This window comes from Dermacentor andersoni, chromosome 5 (assembly GCF_023375885.2).
Source record: "Dermacentor andersoni chromosome 5, qqDerAnde1_hic_scaffold, whole genome shotgun sequence".
In the NCBI taxonomy this organism is placed as follows: domain Eukaryota; kingdom Metazoa; phylum Arthropoda; class Arachnida; order Ixodida; family Ixodidae; genus Dermacentor; species Dermacentor andersoni.
Window position 1 is genome coordinate 165,839,688 of NC_092818.1, and position 24,426 is coordinate 165,864,113.

General features: G+C 45.2%; 1 protein-coding gene and 1 long non-coding RNA gene across 3 annotated transcripts in view; one reads left to right on the plus strand and one right to left on the minus strand.

The window, feature by feature from the left end:
• Nucleotides 1–5,598, minus strand: part of LOC129385139 (uncharacterized) — a 74,438-nt gene extending 68,840 nt beyond the window's left edge. Inside the window, exon 1 of the long non-coding RNA XR_008612721.2 lies at nt 5,510–5,598. This is a non-coding gene — a long non-coding RNA (uncharacterized lncRNA). The remainder of the gene's footprint in view (nt 1–5,509) is intronic.
• The window catches only part of LOC126531583 (heat shock 70 kDa protein 1B-like), a 29,820-nt gene extending 7,257 nt beyond the window's left edge, over nt 1–22,563 (plus strand). Inside the window, exons 2-8 of one of the 2 annotated variants that reach the window (XM_050179156.2) lie at nt 4,720–4,953; nt 5,536–5,891; nt 6,210–6,490; nt 13,554–14,034; nt 14,876–15,196; nt 16,147–16,260; nt 22,389–22,563. In XM_050179156.2, the coding sequence (XP_050035113.1) occupies nt 4,749–4,953; nt 5,536–5,891; nt 6,210–6,490; nt 13,554–14,034; nt 14,876–15,196; nt 16,147–16,260; nt 22,389–22,502 (1,872 nt within the window). In that variant the 5' untranslated portion in view covers nt 4,720–4,748 and the 3' untranslated portion in view covers nt 22,503–22,563. The remainder of the gene's footprint in view (nt 1–4,719; nt 4,954–5,535; nt 5,892–6,209; nt 6,491–13,553; nt 14,035–14,875; nt 15,197–16,146; nt 16,261–22,388) is intronic. The other variant, XM_055071266.1, reaches the window with a different exon arrangement.
• Nucleotides 22,564–24,426: the final 1,863 nt, after the last annotated feature.

Genomic DNA, 24,426 nt, shown 5'->3' on the forward strand with positions numbered 1-24,426 from the left:
TCCAACGACGTTAGTACAAGGCGAACGTTTGTTCACTCTACCGTGATATACGCGTAGCAAGTATTTTTACAAGCACACGCGCCCGCTTTACAACAGTTGCTAAGCGAAGCGTCTGTTCATGGTGCATAGATATCGAACGGGACAGCGGTTTATGTCCTGGTCACGCCTGCGAAGAAAGACTTTGCTTGCCATGTATACATTTATAATGTCACAGCGTGGGACCCTTGACGACAACCTTTGGTCGATGCAACAATAGCAATATCTCCCAACTTTGTGCTTTGAAGGCCTTAGGTTTCACAGCAGGTCGTACAGGGGCGTGCGTATTTTATATTCTGTATTCTTTTTGTATGACACTATGCTATAGGCGGTGTATTAATGTTGTAAACTTTAAGTGCCGCGCATAACATATCATTGAGAAAGGATCAGTCGCCGGTCGATGGATTGGTGGCTGGCGCCGCCACCCACACGAAATGTCTCAAAATAAATCTCCACGGACAATGGTGACAAAGGTTGCTCTCGTTGCACGATCGCTTCCCCTTTACGCGCATTTCTCAATGCGGAGCCGCCGTAAATTATACATGCGTAAGGTATGCAACACGTGCATACATAAGTGCTGAACCTGTTAGAGATGACAGAGGTTATTTCTACTCAAACGTGACCTTTGTGAATACGCACGGGAATATTGCGGGAGTAGTGCGGCTGCTGCGTCTTTAGTTCATTTCTATGCATGCCATTATAGACGGCTACCTAGAGCCATTGTTCTAAACTTCAATCAATATTTATGGAATACAAAACTATTGGGTCTAACCAAGCCTATAAACGTAATGCAGAAGCATGTTTGAAAATTTAGACCTAAATGGCCCAGAGGCCCTATGAAGTGTAGAGCTCTAAACACCTTTTATTATTTACGCACCAGCCAGCACACGGACTGTGCATGTGCTACGAAGTTGCGAGAATTACCGTGGATATTTGCTTGCCCAGAATTTGTTGCCATAGAGGTTGAATATTTTTTACGCTATTCTGTTCCAGATACATTAATCGGTGAAACATCCGATTAGTCAAGCAGAGCCCCACGCTCTCTACAAAGCGTTTCTGTATTCACGCATTGAATAATTAAGGAGACCACGCGGAGCACAGGACGCCGCTATAGACACCGACTTAAGGTTGATGTATGCCTTGTTAATTTTTGGGCGCAATATAAATGTCGATCGCAAAAATCAGTGCTGTAACAGCAGGTGGTCAGAATACCGGTGGGCATTAACGGAGAACAGCGACCACTGCGCTTGAGGTTTGAGGATAGTTCTAAGAGAGAACTCCAGACTAGTTTGCTGACCTGGGACTCTTTAGCGCTCACCATATTTCAGTTTGCGAGTCCCTTTACCTTATGCTCACTTAGAAATGCAGCCTAAGCGAGCAAGCATCAAACGTCATTGCGGTTCCCAATCGCAGCGATCTCCGGGTTAATTAATGTGGACATATGCCTGTATCAATTAAAGGACACATACATGTATTTCATGTATATATCATCGTAACTGCTCCTGCTGTACAGATCCTTCAGTGCTCATCGGTGAATAATAAATCTACAACTGTCCGGTTTACTTGAGCGAGACGGTGAAGTGTGCACATAAAATTCTAGATCGAAGACAGTTGAAGGAAACAAACAAACAAAAATATGTGGCTCATCACAGAAACTGCCAAGCCCATGCGGGTGAAAGCCTGCTTTCCAATGCTCTTTGCAACACACCTTATAGTCCCTTCGATGGATGGATTCCCTCATTAGAAGCTGCGCACCGACGCCGCTCCCATGGTAAGATTCCTCGCTAACATAGCAATGACCTTCAGAAACTGCTATGCCCCGCTGACATTACCGAAGTTTCAGAAAGAATCTTATCTGCTGCACGAAGACTTCTTCAATTAAATAATTGAAATTTCTGAGAATTAGATTTTCCAAATTAGCATGTACCTTTTGTTTTTAGTCGTGTCATATGTTTTGCAAATCATTATGGTTTGTACAGGTGTCACTGACCTAGCAAAGATTCAATGGACGATAAGCATAAATATATCCCGCTAACCTCGTGTCTTACTATCCTGCAGCTCTCTAAATTGACTCGGGGAAAAAATATCGCTTATTATTGGTGAAAGTGAAGGTAAAACTTCCGTTCTTGTATTTATAGGCAACAATGCGGCGTTGAAGGTCCCAGTGCTACGTCTGGTGGGGTCGTCGTAAATTCGGGAATATAACGCTAATGTTAGCTATTAACAATAACTTAGGCACTACTAGACCCTGCTACTACCTAGGACGTCATGGGGAGGTGATGAAGGGATAGGAAGTTGATGTGAACGGGCGTTTTCGATGTGTCACTGGTGGTGTAAACAGTGATCCTTAGTGGGAGTCTGCGACAGTCTAGCGGAGCCTAATTCATTAGTGGCGCTTCCAAGTCACAAAAGATTTACTTCTTCCGCCCATGCATATATGTCACTATTTCTTTTAAATTAGTGAAGTTACGGGCCATATCTTCGGATTAGGAAGCATACCTGTTAAGCTAATTCGCTGCCTAAGAAACCATAGCCAACATATGACCGAAATGAGGGGAAATGAAAACCTTGTCAATTTTGGCGCTAACTTGAAAAAAGTAGGATCGACATGTTGATTATATGATGACACAGAGGATAATCTGCCCGAGGTGTCTGATTCTTCAGTTCTTCCAGCAATCATCGTGTCTCTGTAACTAACAATATGATTTATTTCACAACTGCTCGTTGGCCGATGTGAAAGTGTTTAAATGAGACGTCGTCCAAAACCCACCTGTTTATCTGAAACTGCCTAATACTCCTGTTATATGCAGTTCCTAAAATATTACTTTTGCCCTATAGGTCAATAGTACTATAAAGTGTAACGATCCTCTTAGTTATTGCGACACTGAAAATAATTAGGGTAGTTATAAGGGCATACCTGTACGTCCGTGTGGTTTACGGAAGTGACTAAGAACGCTTGTGAACATACGACCATTGGCTTGATAAAAGCACTGAGTTGCGAACTCAGTCACCACCGGCCTTCGTCCCACCTTTTAACGCAAATACGTGTGTGTCTCTTTCACCCAATATCCGCGTGCTATCTTGCAAAGGAGACAGCTTTAGCCGCTGGACACGTGTCACTGCGCATGTGCCCGAATAGAGTACTTGGGCCACCGAGTTTGCACAACTGAGTATGTGCCACTGTGTACGTGTGTATTCTTGGCCAATACCCCAAAATGGGAATGTGACAAGGGGTACGGAATCCTTAAATGTGTTTACTTCTGTCGTACTTCTATGTGCATCCGCGTCTCATCAAAACTCTTCCCTCGACAAGCTTCACATATTACTTTCATCTTCTAGGCGCCCAGAGCTAAAATATACAGGCCACAATGCCATGTGCGTGTCATGCACTGCCACTGCTAGCTCTGTAACTCCAACTTCATATCATTTAGATTACAACATTGAGTTTTATCTTATTATTGCATTAGCATTCTTAGGGTACTTAACGCACTTTCTTGGCACTAGCTGTCTACGTACGTATGTATGCTTTTATCCAACTGTTCTCACGCCTAGCTTGGTCATTGGTATAACTAATGGTCGAATGGGTAGCGCATCGGGTTGCTGTGCTGAGGGAACAGGGTTCGATACCAACCGTCGGACCAACTTGGGTCACTGAGTAAGTGGCATTGAGTACATATGTGCAGCTCATAACGAACATCGTTCATGCCGACGTGGGTCAATGTAGATGCAGGGTTGGGTAGGTACCGCTGTTCAATTAAACTTTTTAACGCCGACTCGGTGCACTGAGTACATGCCACTCGATCTGTGCTGGTCTTCAATGAACCTCTTTCATGCCAGCTCTGGTCACTGGGTATGTTCCAGAAGGTGTATGCCGCTCTTCAATGAATGTTTTTGACGACAACTTGGGTAACTAGGTGTCTGTCACTGGGAATGTGCCAGAAAAGATCCCTAATGATGGCAACGACGAACAAAAATTCCTTATATTATTTCGATGCTGATCGGAATCGAAGCCACGTCACAAGGGTCCTTCAAGGACAGCAACCCGAGGCTTTAGCAGGCTGCGCCACAAATGCACTGCGTATGTGGCGCTCTTTAATAAATGTCTCGCCAACTTAGGACACTGAGTATGCGCCACTGGGTGTGCGGCAAGCCAAGCAACAATTCCGAGCGTTCACAGGCACCGGCGCGCCACGCTTCTGGTCTCGGGGGCCACGCACGGACTTCTCTATAGCACCACGACATGACGCAGGGTGTCCAGAAAGAAGCGGGAGACAGGAGCGCGGTTTTCGCATGACGCATTTCTCTGCGTTCGCACGCACCGGTGCGCGATGCATTTTCGAGACCACGCGCAAGCTTCGTGACGGCGGCGCTAGATGGCACTGAGTGTTCTTAGTGAAGCGCAAAAGCGGAGTCCCGCCGCAGCACACGCGTCATACATAACTCGTTTCGATGGTGACAATACGTTGTGTCGCTATAGTGATTCAATGCTAAACGCATTACCACAGACATTCATCGTGAGATGGGTTCAGTCTAATTGTTTTTGTCTTTCATTTGTTTCCACACTGCGAGGCTACATACGGTGGCTACACATTTTCCTTAAACAGTGCGGAACGCGTTGCTATAGCCGTAAAGGTCGGTACCCGCCGGACTGACTCATATTCGCTTTCGCTTCGACGCCGCCAGCAGGTCGGTGGGGTCCCGGCAGCAGCGCGATGGCGAGTATGCCGGCGATTGGCATCGACCTGGGCACGACGTACTCGTGCGCGGGCGTGTTCCGCCAGGGAAAGGTGGAGATCATCGCCAACGAGCAGGGAAACCGCACTACGCCCAGCTATGTGGCTTTCACAGATCAAGAGCGCCTCATCGGCGAGGCTGCCAAGAACCAGGCGGCGCTCAACCCTACGAACACCGTCTTCGGTAAGCTTTCGCGCTCCGGTCGCCAACGTGCGACGTGAGCTCTACGCAAGTGTTAGTTGTGCAATACTTCTGCTAGGATTGCGTCAGGATTTGTTGTTCCCTGTATATCACCACGCGGAACACCAAAATAATTATCGACAGAAATCTTTTCACACGCAGTGTAGATTACGGGTATCAAGGGAAAAACACACACGCACGCACACGCACCCCGCCGCAGTGACTTAGCGGTTATGGTGTTGCGCTGCTAAGAACGAGGTCGCGGGATGAAATCCCGGCCGCATTTCGATGGAGGCGAAATGCAAAAACGCATGTGTTCCGTGAATTGGCGGCACGTTAAAGAACCCGCGTGGTGGTCAAAATTATTCCCGCGTCTCTCACTACGGCGTGCCTCACGGTCAAATCGTGGTTTTGGCCCGTAAAACCCCAGAATTCAACACGCATACACACCCAACACTTGTCTAGATTTCCTGCTTTTTTCATGAGTTTATTCTAGTTACTATAAGCAGAAAAACGATGAATTCATCCAAAAATGTAGACGTGTGGAACACAAACTTACGCTGATGCCGATGTTCTGGCCAGCAGATGCGAAGCGGCTCATCGGAAGAAACTTCAATGACCCGGCACTGCAAAATGACATGAAGCACTGGCCCTTCAAAGTGATCAATGACGGAAACAAGCCCCGGGTCCAGGTCACCTTTCACGGCGAGACCAAGGTGTTCCACCCAGAGGAGATCTCGTCCATGATACTGTACAAGATGAAGGAGAGCGCAGAGGCCTTTCTCGGTGGGCCCGTCAAAGAGGCTGTCATCACCGTGCCGGCCTACTTCAACGACTCGCAGCGGCAGGCGACAAAGGATGCCGGCGCCATCGCAGGCCTCAAAGTGCTCCGCATTGTCAACGAACCGACAGCGGCTGCGATAGCCTATGGCCTTGACAAGGTTCGTTGCTTTTCTGCGAGATGTAAGGCCACCCAATTAATAATATTAGCGTCCTTAACAATATCAGCAGGTCAGTACCTTCCGCAGGGGCAGACGTGGTTGCAGTGAGTGGAACGGTCTGTCGGATTACGCCGTGGCCCCCGTGCGTTCTAATGCGACCATGTATGCCCTGCCACAAGCCACTGACGAGCTGTTACTGTTAATGATTGGACAACTGTGCACGAGCTTTTAGTCACTAAGGGAACACGACCCTGGCACTCGACCATTCTTGACCACATATCAAACCTGCATCTTCATGCGGGCTTCCGTCTTGTTTAGACGAACGAGAAGGAACGCAACGTGGTCATCTTCGACCTGGGCGGCGGCACGTTCGACGTGTCCGTGCTCTGCATTGACAAGGGAACCTTCGAGGTCAAGGCCACGTCGGGCGACACGCACCTGGGCGGCGAGGACTTCGACAGCCGCATGGTGTCCTTCCTGGCGCAGGAGTTCCTGCGCAAGCACAAGAAGAACATCGAGCAGGACAAGAAGGCGCTGCGCCGCCTGCGCACCGCCTGCGAGAAGGCCAAGCGCACGCTGTCGTCCTGCACGCAGGCCAGGTGAGCCATCCACCTGCACGACTCCGAGCGACAACGCCCGGTGCCACATCGCGCAATTGTCGGCACCGAGAAGCACATAGATACAAATCAGTGTTAGAACGTAGATGGCGCGACGCTTGCTTGAGTTGGCGAAACAGCAGAAGCGGATGACGCGAGCGCAGTTTCGTCGCCTGTAGCTGTTCGCTTGCCTGTGTCACGAAGGCCGGAGATTGTCTGTGGACAGACCACTTTCAAATCAAGGCTCGGAAACCAGCCGAAAGCTGCGTATTTTGAATCATAACTGCATCCTACCTTCCCGCGATAACTTGACTGTAATTCAGCCATGCGCATGCCTGTCACCTAGGCGAATCTCACATTTCGCATTTCGTCCTATCTCACCGTTAGCAAGTTACAATCTTCTTTCAAATCATCAACGATCTGCATTTCAACGCACGCAGTCTGCGCAAACACATGGAAGAATTTTGTAATTTCATTTCTACATTCACCTTCCCATTTTCAGTCAATGGAATATCTGAAGCTTGATTGAGTGACCACGATAAACACCCTTTCTGCCTTTATAATTTTGTTGCTGAATACTCCAATCGTCTGTTGAGCAACCACGGCGGAGCAGCACTATATATCCATTCTAATATTACATATATACAAAAAATCAGTGATCTTGTGCTTAACCTGATTAATTGTGGAGATATTTCAATTGAATTAAAAGATTACTTCCTTAACATAGCCAACAAAAATATAATAATTGATTGCATATATCGTTCACCTTCTTCATTAACAATAGGTTTCCGTGCTGGTCTCCATAATGTTTGGAAATCCTAGAGAGCGAAAACAAAAATGTAGTTACCATAGGCCACATCAAAATTAACTTCGTTTCCATTATTCTGATTGTTTAAATAGCATACCGACACGGTATACTAACGACCCATGGGTACGTTAATTGGGTAATACACTATCAGATTTGGCGTATCCACTAGAAGAAGATGTTCTAATCACCTACATAACTCATCACTTCCCTATAGTTTTTTTATTCTCACTCCGGAAAAATCACGCACTCCAAATTTATGCTAGACAAGCAATCATTTCTTTAAGCCGCTTCTAATCCTGACTGGTCCCCCATCTTACCTACAAAGGATCCACAGAGAGTACTTTGCACTTTTTCCCTCTCTGATTAAATCTTATTTCGATCGTCATTCCCAACAAGTTAAATGCAAACAGAAATTTGCGGCACCTCAGAATCCATGGATAACGGTTAAGCCTTTAATGAGCAAAAAGGATAACCTTTTCAAGAAAACTAAACGACAACCACTTACCAAGAATTTGGACATTGGGTATACAAGAACTTTGCTGACCAGCTTTCTGCCACATTGGAAAAAAATTTAATAGTATGAAAGAAACATTTTGGAATACGGTAAGAACTTAAGGAAGGGATGGAAAATTGTGAACTCCTTCATAAATGGGACACGTAATCGTGAAACAACAGCACCTGCTCATCAGGGCATAGTGTTCAATACCGCCAAAGAAATAGCTGATGTGTTCGCTGATTTTTTCATGAGAAGTGAGCCACAAACACCTGCGCAAGACAGTCCCGTGTCCCGCCGCCTGCCACAGTTTTTCATTGTATTTCCAGCCACACCCCAGGAAGTTCTAAACGTTATAAACAACGTGACGATAACCGGCGCCGGCATTGATAGCTTACACCCTTCTAATATAAATCTAATTACATCCTTAATAACTGCTATTCTTGCGAACATAATCAACATCATGATTAAATCTGACAGTTTGCCGCAGGAACTTGCTAATGAGGGATCACTCCAATTTTCAGGTAAGGTGACCGCTCTTTAATCGCGAATGATCGCTCCATCTGTGTATTAGCTTCTTTATCAAAGTACGTAATTGAAAGGCTTAGCGAGAAACGCTTAAATAATCAACGTACAATATTTAGCTTTCTCTCGCCATTCTGACACGGCTTTCACCTGAGTTAATCGACCGAGATTGCTCTTGCTGCGCTAACCGATCAACTAAAGCTCGCTATCGATGAGGGTAATTATGCAGCTTCTGTATTTGTAGACTTAAGGTATGCGTTTGAAAAAATAAACCTTCATATCTTATTTCATATGATTTAATCATCAGGAATTACAGACCAAGCACTACAGTTACTAAACATTACTTACCAGACACAAAGCAGGCATTAACTATTTCAGACATTTATTCTAAAACAATGCTCACTAATACTAGCGTGTCCGAGGGTTATATACTGGGTCCGCTTTTATCTTTAATTTATATCATTGATCTGCCTAACTGCCTGTCTTCTGCAGACGGCACAACTATCATCAACTATGATAAATGTCTTGCAATTCTAATATCCAACCTAATGACCACTTGTACAGCATGCTGCACTGGAGCCGTACAATCTAGCTACAGATAAACACATCGAAAACAAAATTTGTCGTGTTCACTTCCTACCAACGAACACTTCCCTCCATTCCTCCTATTTTTTCTTGGCGGCATTCCTATTCCTGCAAGCTTTTCCTGTGATTACCTTGGTGTAGAACTTGACAAAAGTCTTAAATGTATTGAACAAATATCTAAAGTAAAACTGATTATTACCAATGGGATTAGGATGCTTCAAATACACGGCACGTATTTAACCATCACACATTAGTATCCTTATAATTTTCATGTATTCATTTGCGCATTCACTACGACGTTACTTGTTGGGTAAACATTCTTGTAGCCCATTTAAACTCATTGCAAATCGTTCAGAATCAGGCTATTAGGAGAATTACTTTTAGCCCACACAACCACGACGCCTCATAACTTTTATAAACTGATCACATTCTCCAAGTCACAAGAATTGTTAAATGTAACCTTGCTATCTTTTTGTTCCGACAAATCAATTACACACGATACCATAGTTTGATACCAAAATTTACTGTAATAAATAGGAATGTCACGAGGTCTGAATAAATAGGAACTAATTTTACCCAAAATACATACTAATTATGGTAGGCAGAGCGTCCACTTTACATCCGTCGCTTTCTGGAACACACTGACATCAGATATAGAAACATTTGAAGGTCACAGATTTAATAAACAACTAAAAAATATATATTTTGTATAAATATACTCATTAACATTCTTTCAGTAGGCCTTCATTTAGTTTTCATTGCGATAATATAATATTGCTGTTTGATGTTCTAGTTATGCATATGTATTCGAGTTCATCAGACTATGCATATCTTGTCATTTGTACTATTAATTTATATTACTGTTTAACGAGATTATGCAACAGTGCTCTTTCATACGCTTATTATTTATGCACATTTCATTCTTTAATTATGACATTTATGTTATAAACTTCTAACTCTTTATTGTTCACAATTTGTTGCAATTGCTGTAATTTTTGTCTTATTATGTTTAGTTTCGAAAGGAGGTCCCCACGCAGTCGTTCCCTTCGGGACCTCCTCCTGTACAATATCATCCCGTAATCTTTCTTATCGTCACAATAAAAGTGAGCCTGATACTGATTCTGATGTTTTTTCGAGGGAAGAATGTCAATGAGAGGTGCATGGCACAAAGAAGCACGACACATCTCGCAATACGTTACGGCTTCTATGCCACTTAATATGGCAAATCAGTTCTGCAGACGCCCGCAAGGTGGAGGGAAGGCTCGTGAAAGGCAGAAACTGCCATTCACCCGACTGTGGCACGAAGCTACGAAGGAAACCAAGGCGCATTTTAAAGAAAGCTTTGCTGTAGAAGAATAATTTGTCCTGCTCTGGGTTTAAAACCCGGAACCAACGCCTTTTCGGTGATACCGCCAGTAATAGGATAATTTTTTTCTTCAACCGCGAGGCTTTCTTTCTCAGAATTCGATAATGGTTTCCTTTGTAGCATCATGTTATAGTCGGCTGGATGATTATTTCTCCCTTTCATAAACCTTGCTCCACCTTGCTTACTTCCGCAGAACTGATTTGCCATATTCGGCGTCCCTGTGCTCCGAATTGTCAATTCGCTCAGACGCTAAAGCGACTACGCCGGCAAGGCATTGGTCCCGAGTTCGGTCCGTGGACCACGGTAAAAGTTTTCTGCCACTGCGAAGCTCTCTCTTTCTGAGAAACCCGTGTGGGTCTGACCTTGTGTAGCTTCATACTGCAGTCGAGTGGATGACAATTTCCCCCTTTCTGTGCCCCTTGCATCACAGCGGCACACATTCCGCGGGGACTGGCCAATATTTGGCCTACGCTCAGCAGCACATACCCAGTAGTCTAAGGTGTCTATTCGGGCACATATCTGGTGCCACATACCGAATCATCTTAGTTGTCTACTCGGCTAGGCAGCAACCAGCAGCAAGTTGTCAATAAACGCAGCGGCACATACTAATTGCACATATACTTGGTGGCACATACCCTACGGCCTACCTGTAAACCGTTGTCTACACGGCAACACAGCAGCAGCCTGCAGCCGCAAAGTGCGGAGAAGAGGCAAACAAAGCCTGACTTTAAGAGGACACCAAAGTGGCACCCGAAAGCTGGCTAGGGGTCCCCATCGAATGTCGTTGCCAAACGATGTTCTTCAGAAAGGCATCGCACGATATTGTCGAGATCGCTACGAATATTAATTGTCAGTAGTATTATGAAAGCAAAAAAAAAAAAACTAACGCATCACTTGATATCGAGTTCACTGGGAGCATTATTCATGTATATGGTACTGTAAAGGCAACACTGCAAGGAGCTTACAATTTGGTATATTTCATTCTCAGAAATTAACAATGAACATTGAACACTGGATAATGGCTGGGCTGTTTATAGATGAGGCTGTTCGCCTGGCAGTACACTAGTATTTTGCAACGAGATAGAGGTCGATTTCAGGTAAGCAGTTTCTACAGATTCCAGAAAAGACGTGAGTGGTGCAGCAGGTTACAGTGGCATTACCTAGACAATTAGGCTTCAGTAATAACGCGAACTTCTCATTCTGGTCTGTGTCGGGCGTCCTAAACACGTTCATGCCATTTTTTTCGTCTGTGTGCATTGCGCGTGCGTGTGTGCGTGTGTGCGTGCGTGCGTGCGTGCGTGCGTGCGGTGGATGGGTGCGTTTGGTTGAGTGTCTCCGCATTCAGTACCAGTCCACAGAACATTGATGCCAACCGTGCATTATGGATTACCCGCTGAGAATAAAGCATAAAGGATGAAAGCAACGGAGTTCAGTTACTAGCCCAGTTATTAGTGCATGCCATGTATTTAGGATGTACGATCTGAAAGGAAGGCGCCACTGTCCCGTCCTTTTTAGCCAGTTTGCATTCATTCATTCGTTTGTGGCTTCGAGGCCACAAACATAAGCACTGTACACACACACACACACACACACACACACACACACACACACACACACACACACACACACACACACACACACACACACACACACACACATATATATTATATATATATATATATATATATATATATATATATATATATACAGCCCGTAGGACATGTTATTTGCATGTTTGTGCAATATGATGTTTCATGTAATGTTGTTGAGCGGAAATACGGGCGAGAAGAAACGGAGTGGGCAGGACAGACGCTCACTTACAACTGAAGTTTAATGAAAGGTTATCCAGGAAGCGGAGGGCCGCACATACGCAGTCAGAAGGCTGATACAGAGCTAATGCATAGTTGCATACAAATATTGTAATAAATGCTAACGCCCAAGGAGACAACCAATTTCATAATCCGTCATGGCAACTGACGGGACATTGACACACGTGGCAGATTGTGCGTAAGTCTGGCCAGCCTCAATAATTTCTCTCGCCAGTGTGTCATTAGACTTGTTTAAAATGGTTGCATTTCTAAATAGCGGAGTGTAACCGCAATCTTTGATGTGTGCAGGTAGGTGCATACCACGGACAACATCCTTTAAAGAAGTTGAGTGCTCCCTGAGTGGGCCGATGTGTAAACAACCGGCTCAGGGAGAACTCAGCGTCTTTGAAGGCTGTTGCGGGTGGTATGTACCTACCGACACACATCAAGGATTGCGGTTGCACTCCGGTATTAAGAAATGCAACCATGTTAAACAAGTCTAATGACAGATTGGCCAGAGAAATTATTGAGGCTGGCCAGACCTACGCACAATCTGCCACGTGTGTTCAACTCCTTGGGAGTTAGCATTTATTACAATATTTGCATGCGACTATGCATTAGCTTTCTATCAGCCTTCTGAGTGCGCATGTGCGGCCCTCCGCTTCCTGGATAACCTTTCATTAAACTTCAGTTGTAAGTGAGCGTCTGTCCTGCCCACTCCGTTTCTTCCCACCCGTATTTCCGCTCAACGACTTTACATGATGCACGAACTGGCCCAGCGGTGTACGCTTATGATACCTTGCGTGACGAAGTGATGAGAAATGCTGAGAGTCACATATTCGCAATCGAGACTGTGAAATATGATGCACACATTAGATTATATTTCCACTTTCTCGAAAGCGAAATGTATCCTTAACTGACAAGTTATGATCGACAGAAAAGAAAAGGAATGGTATTTGACTGAAGAGTATGTCGAAAATCTGTTTGCTAAGCCAGCTGTCGCCAGCATTGCTCTATACCGTTCACGCAAATTAAGCAACGCAAGGTGATTTATCTTGCTACTCTAATGTATCACGGAGATAGCGAAATGGCCTAAAAGTGTTTACTAGCAGCAGGGCGACTTTGCAGAATATTGTAAGACAATAGCATCCGCTAAAATAAATTGGTTAATAAAAAAATATGACATCCGCAGATAAAACACTGATGTGCCTTGCCTGCGAGAGTCTCCTCCGTCTTATTCAGTCGCCTCAGCCTGATCGCTTCGGCGCCCATCCATTTAATGACTATGTTTATTTTAGTGAACGACATCGCGAAAGTTAAAGCGCGGCATTTAATGCACCGGCAGCGATCTTCTCTCCACCTACGCACCACTAGACCACATACTGTTATGCAATTATTATTTTCCCATCTACATTCTTCCATCTGCGTCATTTTGTTTTACGGCAAGCAAAGAGTACAATTTGGCAAATATCTCTATCCAGCATCGAGATTGACTCTCTGTGCGACGGCGTGGACTTCTACACGTCCATCTCACGAGCACGGTTCGAAGAGCTCAACTCGGACTTGTTCCGGTCGTGCCTCGACCCGATGGAGCGCTGCCTGAATGACTCCAAGCTGAACAAGGCAGACATCAAGGACGTCGTGCTTGTAGGTGGCTCAACCAGGATTCCCAAGATACAGAGGCTCGTCCAGGACTTCTTCAACGGCAAAGAGCTGAACAAGTCCATCAACCCGGACGAAGCTGTGGCATACGGCGCTGCCGTCCAAGCCGCCATCCTGACCAACGTCAAGACGGTCGAGCTGCAGGATCTGCTGCTCCTCGACGTCACCCCTTTGTCGCTCGGCATCGAGACGGCGGGTGGAGTGATGACGGTGCTCATCATGCGTAACACCACCATACCCATCAAAAAGACCCGCATCTTCACCACGTACACGGACGAGCAGCAGAGTGTGCTCATACAGGTGCCGTATAATATTTCGTGTTGTAGATGTTGCAGGCGTATGTATGATGTTGGTATAGAACCTGGCTCAATGACGTGTTGAACAGCGTGACGAAAACAGAGTGCACAGAGGAGTGTTCATTCTGTTCCCTCCTCTGTATCCTCTGTGCTTTCTGCGCTTTTGTTCAAAATATTAAGTCGAATTGGGCATTATTTTTCTTTGCAATATACATTTTAAAGTCAACCAAGTGAATTCACAGGGGAGCGAAAATATATAGTTCGTGTTTTACTCCAGCCCGAAAGCGTAACGGGGTGTCGTTGGCATGGCGAGCAATTTTGAGTCATTTTATCATTGCGTTCACACGTTACCACCATTGATCGAATCACTTAGATACTGTAGGTATAGGTGAGAGAAGCCGTCCTGCAGGGAATATCTTGTGATGCTGTGATTAGTAATCTCCTAAAAACCCACTCGTATTGCTTAACTCCTCGTGCATAAAAAACTGCATACTTTCAAAAAACCTTCAAGTCGCTTTCTATGCCATTATGCCGAGGCAGATAATCAACGATCAATCGTTATCAATAAAAGCAATGAGGTCGAATCACAGTGGTATCAGCCCGGTTAACGCTCCAACAAAACAGCCAAGCACACTAGCACCCAGAACAACTAACCCAGCAATGGGTGATCGTTTAGGCTCTCTTTTATAGCGTACGAATCCGCGAAGGCGCAGAAAAAACGTTCACAGTTTACTGAGTGTCGTGTTTGTCCGGCTCGCCCATTCAAGTTTCGTTGCGTTGTCACTGTTTTCGCCTACAAACACCAAATTTTGGAATTCCTTGCTGCGGTTTCATTGCGCACGCAGGTGTTCGAGGGCGAAAGGGCTCTCACGAAGGATAACAACCTGCTTGGCAAGTTCGTGCTCAAGGGCATCCCACCCGCGCCGAGGGGTGTGCCGCAGATTGAAGTCACCTTCGATCTCAGCGCTGACGGAATCCTGAACGTGTCGGCTGTCGAGAAGAGCGTCGGTAAGCCCAAAAATATCACCATCACGAACGACAAGGGCCGCCTGACTTCTGACCAGATCCAGAAAATGATCAAGGAGAGCGAGAGCTACAAGGAACAGGACACCGTCGAGAGGAACCGCATCGCCGCCCGAAACGCACTGGAGACCTACCTATTTCAGGTACACGCAGTCGGCCATGGCTACAAGTCAGCTCTCTACTGCCACAGTTTGGCGTCACACGCCATGAATTCGGGCTCTTGGAATCCGCACACCAAACCGAGCGAACGGGCAATAATCATTTGTTAACAGGTCACTCATTATTGAGTGACCTGTTATCACTCAAACAGTGGCGCGCGAAAGGCAATATAGATGAAAATGAAAGAAACATCACGATTAAATTGCAGGCAACGCAATCGGCTACTTCTAAATTGTGCTACGTTCGCCATGCGTTCGCCTTTAGTGTACAGATCCCAATCCATACGAAGATCCTTCTCTACTCTTTTCGTACTAAACTGCAGCGCATGCAGGCTCTACGACAGCCGCTTTCTCTGCAAGTTGGCGCACACTGCTGATCGTCCATACGGCGCCAGTGCAGCACGCTGCCTGATTAGCACCCTCGACGCGTATTATATTGACCTGTTCTCTAAATGCGCATCCTTGCGTGCTTTTCAGTAGCCGACGGCTGAAGCCTCCGGCCGTCGTATAAACAACACCTCATGCGCACAAGACAAGAGATAGAAACGCCGTCACATGGAGGTGCGCTTACACATTTTTTTTTTCTTTTTCACTATCATCCCGCCTACTCTCTTGCCCTCCTCAAGTTTAGCGAGTGTTCACCCAGTTCTAGTCATTCTAACCTAAGGTCTACCCTTCTTTCTGGTTGGCTTTTCCCCTCGTCGCCTCACACCAGTTAACAAACCGTAAGCATCAAATTTGCCAATAGTGAAACGTGCACGCTGCTTTCTGAATTTTGCTGACTCAGCTGCCAGTCTTTCTCCCTGAATTACGATCATTTACCCTATATATTACAAAACTGCGTACCATTGTTATGGCCGCTGACAGCAACGCACGGGCGCGTTGTGTTAACTGTCTTTGAAGCCCTCATACTGTTAAGCGTCTACGTTTCGCAGCTGCGCACCAAGATCAAGGAGGACCCGTCCGTAAAGAACGTGCTCAAGCAGGAAGAGGTGAACAGCGTGCTCAAGAAAGCGGACGAGCTAGAAGGGTGGCTGGAGATGAACGCGGTGAGCTCAATTCCGCTTCGTCCGCCTTCTCGTTTTCCGCGTCTGCGCTTTCGTTTTCTTGATTTCTTTTTTGTTCAGTCGCACACCGGCGGTAAGGGGGAGTTGAGGGAGATTATTATGGGAAATTGTGGCTCTCTCTCTCTCTCTCTCTCTCTCTCACACACACACACACATATATGTATATATGTCTTATAATTAAACCTCGATATAACTAAGTAGGTAAAATCGGCAATTTGCTTCGTTATATCGCAACTTCGTTGCATTGCAATTGGACCTTTTATGCAAATAAGTACAGTTGCCGATCAATTTTCTTTACACGGAAAAGTTCGAAAAAGAAATTTGAATGAGAAAACAGTTCTGATGAATTTGGGAGTCAGCGACGAAGGATACGGTTCCATGCCACGTACGTCGACGATATCGTCTCGGCGGTACGAATTAAGCGAAGCCAGCCACGCTTTCGCGTGCACTCCACCCCCGTGGCTGATTTGCGTCGTCCCGCAGTGAGATGACGCTATCATGAAAAGCGCCGGCAGCGGGGAGCGAATGCTTCGTCTGTCTCTTACTCCAACGAGTCACCGAAACTCGAGATTACGCAACCTCCAATACTAAACGCGCGGGAAGACAGCTTACATGATGCCACACCGTCTCGGCACGCGAACTCTCTGTACATGCGGTAAATTACCTCTAAAGTACTGTGCGCGGTTGCGTATATGCTCAGCCGCGCTTACAGCCATGCGCAGCCACGGTCGAAACGCGCGCCAGAAATCGCGACGCGCTCCAACTCACGCCCCCCCCCCCCCCTCGCCGCCTTCCCCCGGCCTTTCCGCGCGCTTGACCGCGTTACCGCGAGCCCGCTCCCCTCCCCATCTTTCCCTTTGGTAGCGTGGGAAGGCGGCACTCGTGAAGCCACCATCTTTCTTGTCTCACCCTCGCAGCACACTTTCACTCGCACCTAAAGCACAAAGTGCGCGGGGCGCTGTAGGGTTCTTATCGCACTTGGACTTTATACGGAACATGATGCCGGCTCCACTTGAGCGGTCGCTCTTGTCGCGCCGAGCGCGGTTTGAGAGGTGCATTTGCAAGCAGACGCTTGTAATCCATCATTTGACCAACTGCGTGCGTGGATGTTTCCATTTATTGTCTCGGCATTCCTTTGCGGCGGAAGCGAAATTTTGTTATATTGAAATTGCACACACAGTTCTTTCTTTATATTGAGGTTCTAAATACATGATGTTCTATGGACAAGAGGTTATGAAAAGTGAAATACCTCGTTAAATCGAGAATTTCCCTATATTGAAGTTCGTTTTACACACACACACACACACACACACACACACACACACACACACATATATATATATATATATATATATATATATATATATATATATATATATATATATGGTGTAGACAGAACCCACAACTTTCGCATTGAGAGTAATGCTGACGTTGTGGGTTCGCTTCCCACGGGCGACAAGTTCGTTTTTTGTCGACTTTCATTTCCCCTTTTTCTTTATTACTTTCTACATTTTAATTACCCTTTGGCTTTGTTTTACTTCATTGGCTGCTGGCATTTCTGGTTTATTTAGACGTTTACTTAATCGAGGCTTAGGCCGGTGGACCGGCCTTTCTCAAGACTGCGTGTGCTTGATACATGAGATATTTATTTATACAGTCTTAGCTATGGGCGGAGCGAAAGCGCTCCAGCAATTACTTTCGAACCGTAAATGAAAGGAAGAAGAAATTGGGCTTGCAACGGTATTTCATCAGATGTAAGAGGGATGAAAGTTGACGCGAGACATTGCGCATGCTTTCTTAAATGAAGAAAGTGGGTTTGGTTATCGAATAAATGTTCAAAGAGTGCAAAAGAAAAAAAAATCAAAGCCCTTTCTTAAAGAAAGATGGTTGAATGCGAAACTTTCACCCAATGCAAGCTGAATCAAAGTCAAAGTCCAAAGCCAACGACCATGCAACGAACCCAAGAAATGCTCAGCGACGACTCGATGCTATACACATGTGATTTGATTGCTTGTTTAGGATTGCATTTTTTTAAAGTTGAAGTTGAATAAAGACACACTTTGTTAAGATGCATAGCCTTTTTTTAGAACATGTAGCCATTGATTAGGCGCGCACACACGCTTTCACGGACGACTCTACACTTGCACAGTATTGCCTTGTGATCACTGTGGTAGATGGTCGGAGGCTCTGCCATCGTGACATATATAACGTGACATAGCCTGCTTACGTGAGATCAATGCAGGAACGGTGTTGTGTCGTGGGTCTCTATAGCGCCTTCAGTTTCCACGAGTAGTAATCTAGCATGAAACTCTCGATCCGTTTGCCGTGCTCTGTAAAAGCCGTGTTTTCCGTGTAAAAGTCACCGCACGCGAGGATCGGCGTATTATGTGGCTTTAGGGTCTCCATCGTTTCTGCCAGGAACGTTTACGCATCACAACGAGACGTGTTCGGTCTGATGTACACGCTGACGATCACAAAACCAGTACGCATCTCGACTGCACAAGCGTCTCCCACATGGCTTACTGCATGCCGTTGCCGATACACGGGATGGGCCTTGCGATTGCAATCGCGCTTACGTTCGCGTAAGGCGGCCTCTTCTGCCGTGCGCTGCACCCACGGCCTACCCATGGTGACGGTCGGGAATGCATTGCGTGACGCGCGTAATGTAATGCAGATATATACAGTTGGTCTGGGTAGTGTAGCATTGAACCATCTTTAGTTAAGAAATGGGCTTAGATTTTTTTTTCCAGATCCTAAGACGAGCCCGCGTTCACGCGCACTTGCTGTCTCCGATAAGCAGGGAAGCTCAGTTAATCGCGACAGAACGCTGTCATGCCTGGCATACGCAACTTGTTATTTCAGTGAACTTTGTGCACACGTGCTGCTCTTGCTGAGCTCGTCGCTTCGCGCAGTTATCAGGCACTGACCGGCCGGGCAGTCAACGCTGGCACGGTACTGCGAATGTAAATTGTAGTGTTCTATCCATATGTGTTAGTTCGTTTTCCAGCAGTGCGTTTTCGGCGCTCACGGACGAATCAGTAAGACATAGAAAGCTTCGGTTTAAGAAGGTGGGCCAATCAGACGTCGCCTTCACGAAGTGTGTGTTCTTCAAGGTACGTAAGCGTGAGTGCGTTGTACTGTGACGAAGTACAACAAGCGGCATGTTACAACAAGCGGCTGCTACCATGCAGTCTTCGTCATGATGTCGCTGTCGTTGACTGTGTCGTCACGCTTGGTCGCCATCGTCATTGTCGTCGAGTCGTCGTCGTCATGCCGCCACCTCAGTCCTTGTACACTGTTGGGAGAGTCTGCACAGCAGTTCAGGAGTTTTGCACTCATTTGGAACGTTGGCGGGAGCCGGAGGGGAACGTGCTGTAGTTGTAGAGTTCTGATCCGGAGAAGTCACTGAAGTCTCATGATATATTTTTATATGATATTTCGACAGAAGCCATCTCGGGATTACCGTCGACATTAATGCAAGTAGCATTGAAGCAATGCAACGACACACCGCACTGTCACCGCCCATACGCGCTTGTATCAAATCAAATCAAATCAAATCAGTTTATTTTTCATCTCAAGGATGAGGGCAGGCTCGGGATAAAAGTGACATCAGTCACTTGAGGGGAACCCGAGCCTCCCTGATACATGGAATGCATTGAGGACAGACGAACAAAATTCGTTCATAGCAAGAAGGGGTTAATATTTACAAGTCGTAAAACACATAGATTCATCATGAACTGAAAATATAGATATACAGATTCATTTACGGTTAAATTATACAGTATAATACATGAAGACAAATTCCAATATACACTGAAAGTTTAGTTAGTGATAAACATTGCGTTGATTATGATAAAAGGGCTTCCCTAATAACACGTATGCCACATTCTTCAATTATTATTTCTTTTTAAATTAATTTGTTTAATAAAACAGGAACATTGAAGCGAAGCATTTGTCGGCCAAAGTGTGTTCTGCACAATGGAATGATCCAGTGTTGTTGGTGACGAGTAGGGTATGGGATAGTGTATGGTTCAAGTTGAAAAATATCCAAAAAAGCTCGATTGCTATCGAGCACGGATTTTTTTATATCTTATTGCTAGGTAATACTCGTAAAGCTGATGAATTGGGATAATGTTAAACCGCTTAAATAATTCACCCGTATGTGCATAGTAGTCAACATTAGCAATGTGCCTAATCGCTTTTTTCTGTAGTTTGTATGGTCTATTAATGTTCGTTGCTGTTGTACTTCCCCATACCAAAAAACAATAACTGACATGCGATAAAAACAAGCTGTTATAAAGTGTTATCTTAACGGAAACTGGAAGCAAGGAACGCAGTCGTGCAAGTATACCTACACATTTGGAAATATTAGTTATTAGTTTATTAATTTGTGGTTCCCATGACATTATACAATGAGGCGTCTACTTGCGCCATGTAGCGGTACCGGGTCGAAGTCCACGCGTGGCGCGAGTTTGAATATACAGGGTGTTTCAGCTAACTTTAGCCAGAGTTTAAAAATATGCCGATGCACTCTAAGGTGACGCGAGCAAATGCATGTTGCTCACTTTTGTATGTAGTGTGTCACGCTAGTTTTTCTATTTCGTTTAATTAGGTAATTAGTCAAGATTAATTACCTAACTTCTGAAGCAACGAAGCTAGGGAATGAATTCCAATTAGAAAGTTACAGAACAGTTTGCAAAACGTCCTAATAAACAGTTTCTCTCTTTCTATCTATTAAGTATCAGGGATTTTCAGCTTAGTGGGGATTCCCGCAATAAAAACAAAAGAACACCACGTGACATGCCTGCTTGCACGTCGTGATTGCACTGCTCCCAAGCGTTCCGCGCACAAACGAACATAGCATTTAGCCGGGTGTGCTGCGTCTGCTTATCGCTATCATGAACAGCCGCGAGGGAAGCACATCGCTGGCGTAAATCGCAAAGCCAACGCCTTCGTCACTGCCCTGTCGCCTTTTAAGCGGCAGCACGCCCTTCTAGATGCTAGACGCTATGTTCGTTTACACGGGGACAGTTTGGGAGCGTTTCAATCACGGCGTGCAAGCGGGTATGTCACGTGGTATTTTCTTGTATTTCGCGGGCATCCGCAGCAATCTGAAAAACGCTAATACTTGAAAGAAAGTTAGAAACTACCTAATCGGACGTTTTGCAAAGCGCTCTGCAACTTTATAATTGGAAGTGATTGCCTAACTTCGTTGCTTCGCAAGTTGGCTAATCAAACTCGACTAATTATCTAATTAAGCAAAATACAAAAACATAGCGTGCCACACTTCATACAAAAATGATCAACGTGCATTTGATCGACGCGATCAAATCACGATGCAGCGGCATATTTTTAAGCTCTGGCCTAAAGTTAGCTGAAACACCCTGTATATACAGACACGATTGTCTGAATATATATAGGCGAAGCTTCGATTCCTCTCAGTAGCTCAAGTTGGCGTGAAAGAGGTCAGATACAGACAACGATACCGCCTCTTTGGTGAACTTCCCAAAGAATGCCAACCGCATTGAAAAGTGTGACAGCTGTCGACGCGATCTGTTTCGCAAATTTTGACTGACTTAAAGGTGCTTGCGCAGGACTGTATGCTCGACTGTTTTAGGTATACCCTGGTGGCACTAATTTCGCCTCAGCCACGCTCAGACGTGAACAGCTCGTTCCAATGAATGATTTATTGCTAAGTTACGAACGGGAGCGACTGTAGTGGAATCGGTGGCTTCCAAGCGTAGCTCTTGAAATGATCGGATTTGATGTTCAAAAAGAGCGCCGAGGCGAGGCATGGTGGTAGCTGATGATGATGATGATGATGATGATGATGATGATGATGATGATGATGATACGACATGCTCCTCGAATCCGGGCGACAAGAAAGTTATCTAGCCTGTATCTGAGGGCGGGAAGTTCTTATTATAGTTTAACATTCTGCTCATCTGCTTTACCTTGTAAAGCCTGTGACGATCGCATTCCCATTTCTTCTTTGCCTAAATGTTGCGAGCATGCTCTAACGGCAGACATATGGCTGTGCGTTCGTTATCAATGTTTTAGACCGTTGTTGTATCCTCTCACGCACTTGTGCAATTTTTCTTTCCTCGCAGAGATCTACCAGGGACGAGTTTGAAAACAAAAAGAAAGAGATGGAGACGCTGTGGGAGCCTCTCGTCTTGCGTGTCTATGCCAGCACGCAAGGAGGAAGCTTGAACACTCGGTAGGACGCCGAGAGAGACGCATTCTAAATATTTGCGCATAATTAAACTTGTTTTAGGTATTGTATCCACCTGCGCTTGAAGTACTACTGTTACATTTCGATGATAACGAAACACGTTCTAACAGATACCTATAGCCGCATTCGCTCCTTCGCTAAATAACTCATGCATATTATTGTCATAGATTGTCATAGAATATCCCATATTGGTTTCAGTTGACTCGATATATTAACTGAAAGGATTTGTGGTTGTCTCTCCCAGAGTTGTAATGAGTACTTGTAGCCAACTTGTGAGAGGTATCAATAAAGTTGTGCCAAGACGTCTTTGCAGAAGTTTCCATATAGAGAGTTTCTGATAAATTTCGCATGCACAACATACAGAACATTTAAGGGAATAACGTGATTGGGCGTACGGGGTCAGTGGCCCAAACTCGTGCTTGCAACGACACTGAATACCTGCTCATGTAACAACGCGGTGCTCCGACTAAGAAGCGTATATACAGGGTGTCCTAGGTAACTTTAGCCAAACTTTAAAGAAAAAATGCCACGTAGCTGGACAGAACAAAGGTAATCTTGCTTGCCGTTGCTTGAAGATACGCAAATTATTTTTCATTCCGCCTAATTAGATAATTAGTCTTAATTACCTATAATCAACCTCTGGAATATTATAGTAAAATGGAAAGTATCGATGAGAAAATTGGAAAGCGACATGAAAAACTCCCGATACAGCTTTCTGTTGCTCAATACGTGCTACATAAAAGCGTTTTTTCGATTCTGAAAGAAGCCCGCAAATGCACGCAAGAGTGTCGCGCGACTGGTCGCTCGAGGCACTTTGAGATTTGTTATAAAGCTCTCTGTTACAATCAGGTGCGCCAGTATTCATGAAGTATGCATTGAAATGTTCAGCCAGATCTGTACCAGTAACACGGTGACCGCTTACCGTAATACTTTCCGGAGTAAAGTGTTTTTTTGTCGCGACCCAGAACGGTGTTTACCACTTTCCATGCAGCATCTGCGCGTTCTTTAGTAATATCTGAGAAAAGTGAATGATAATAGACAATTTTCGCCCGCCTTAATTCACTGTTCAGTTCATTTCGCAGCCCCTCAAATTATTTCAGCAGCGACGGACAACGTCTGCGCAGAACATTATGATACATATTATAAACTGTGAAGCCTTCTCAATTATCGAAAGAGCAAGCTGCTCAGACTTTAAACGTGTCATTCCGTCTTTTCACCCACTCAGCCTAGCATCGCGCGTTTATTACGAACAAAACTGGCGATATTAATCCCCCAGGTCCGGTCATAATTTTCCTTATGTTCATGCTATTTCATTTCTTTATTTCATTTAAGGTCGGCGTTCTGCTTTTATTCCTATCATGCCCTTACTTTCGGACCAGACGAGATTTCGTCAAACTCTTGATTTCATTCAACTATTTAATTTTTGTTACTATTTCAGCTATGCACTGCATGCAGCGGGCTCTTAGATACAGCACCGTAGCCTTCATTAATCTTTATTTTACGAGTGTATGAGGTTACAGAAATAGAAACCAAACGATCCAAAGCGTGTTTTGCTATCTTCTTATTACGGACGCTGAATTTATGTTTCGTCAGTCCGTCCACAGCTACATAACCGTGAACCTCATTTACCGGCTGTCCTTTTATGTTGGTAGCATTTTCTTGCCTGCGCGATTTCCCTGGCCTTATTTTGTGGTCATTGCAAACAGCTGTCACGTGCAGGTGACACTGTTGATGAATGAATCTGTTCCAACTAGGCCGACTCGAAGTTATACTGAATACCCGTTTCATGCTGCTACTATATATATGTATTTACAGGGCAAAATGAAACCGAAGGGGGGGAAATCGGCCAAGTCAGCATGAGTGGAATGAGAACAATAAGCCGGACATCAAAGGTTTCCACTTACGTGGCCATC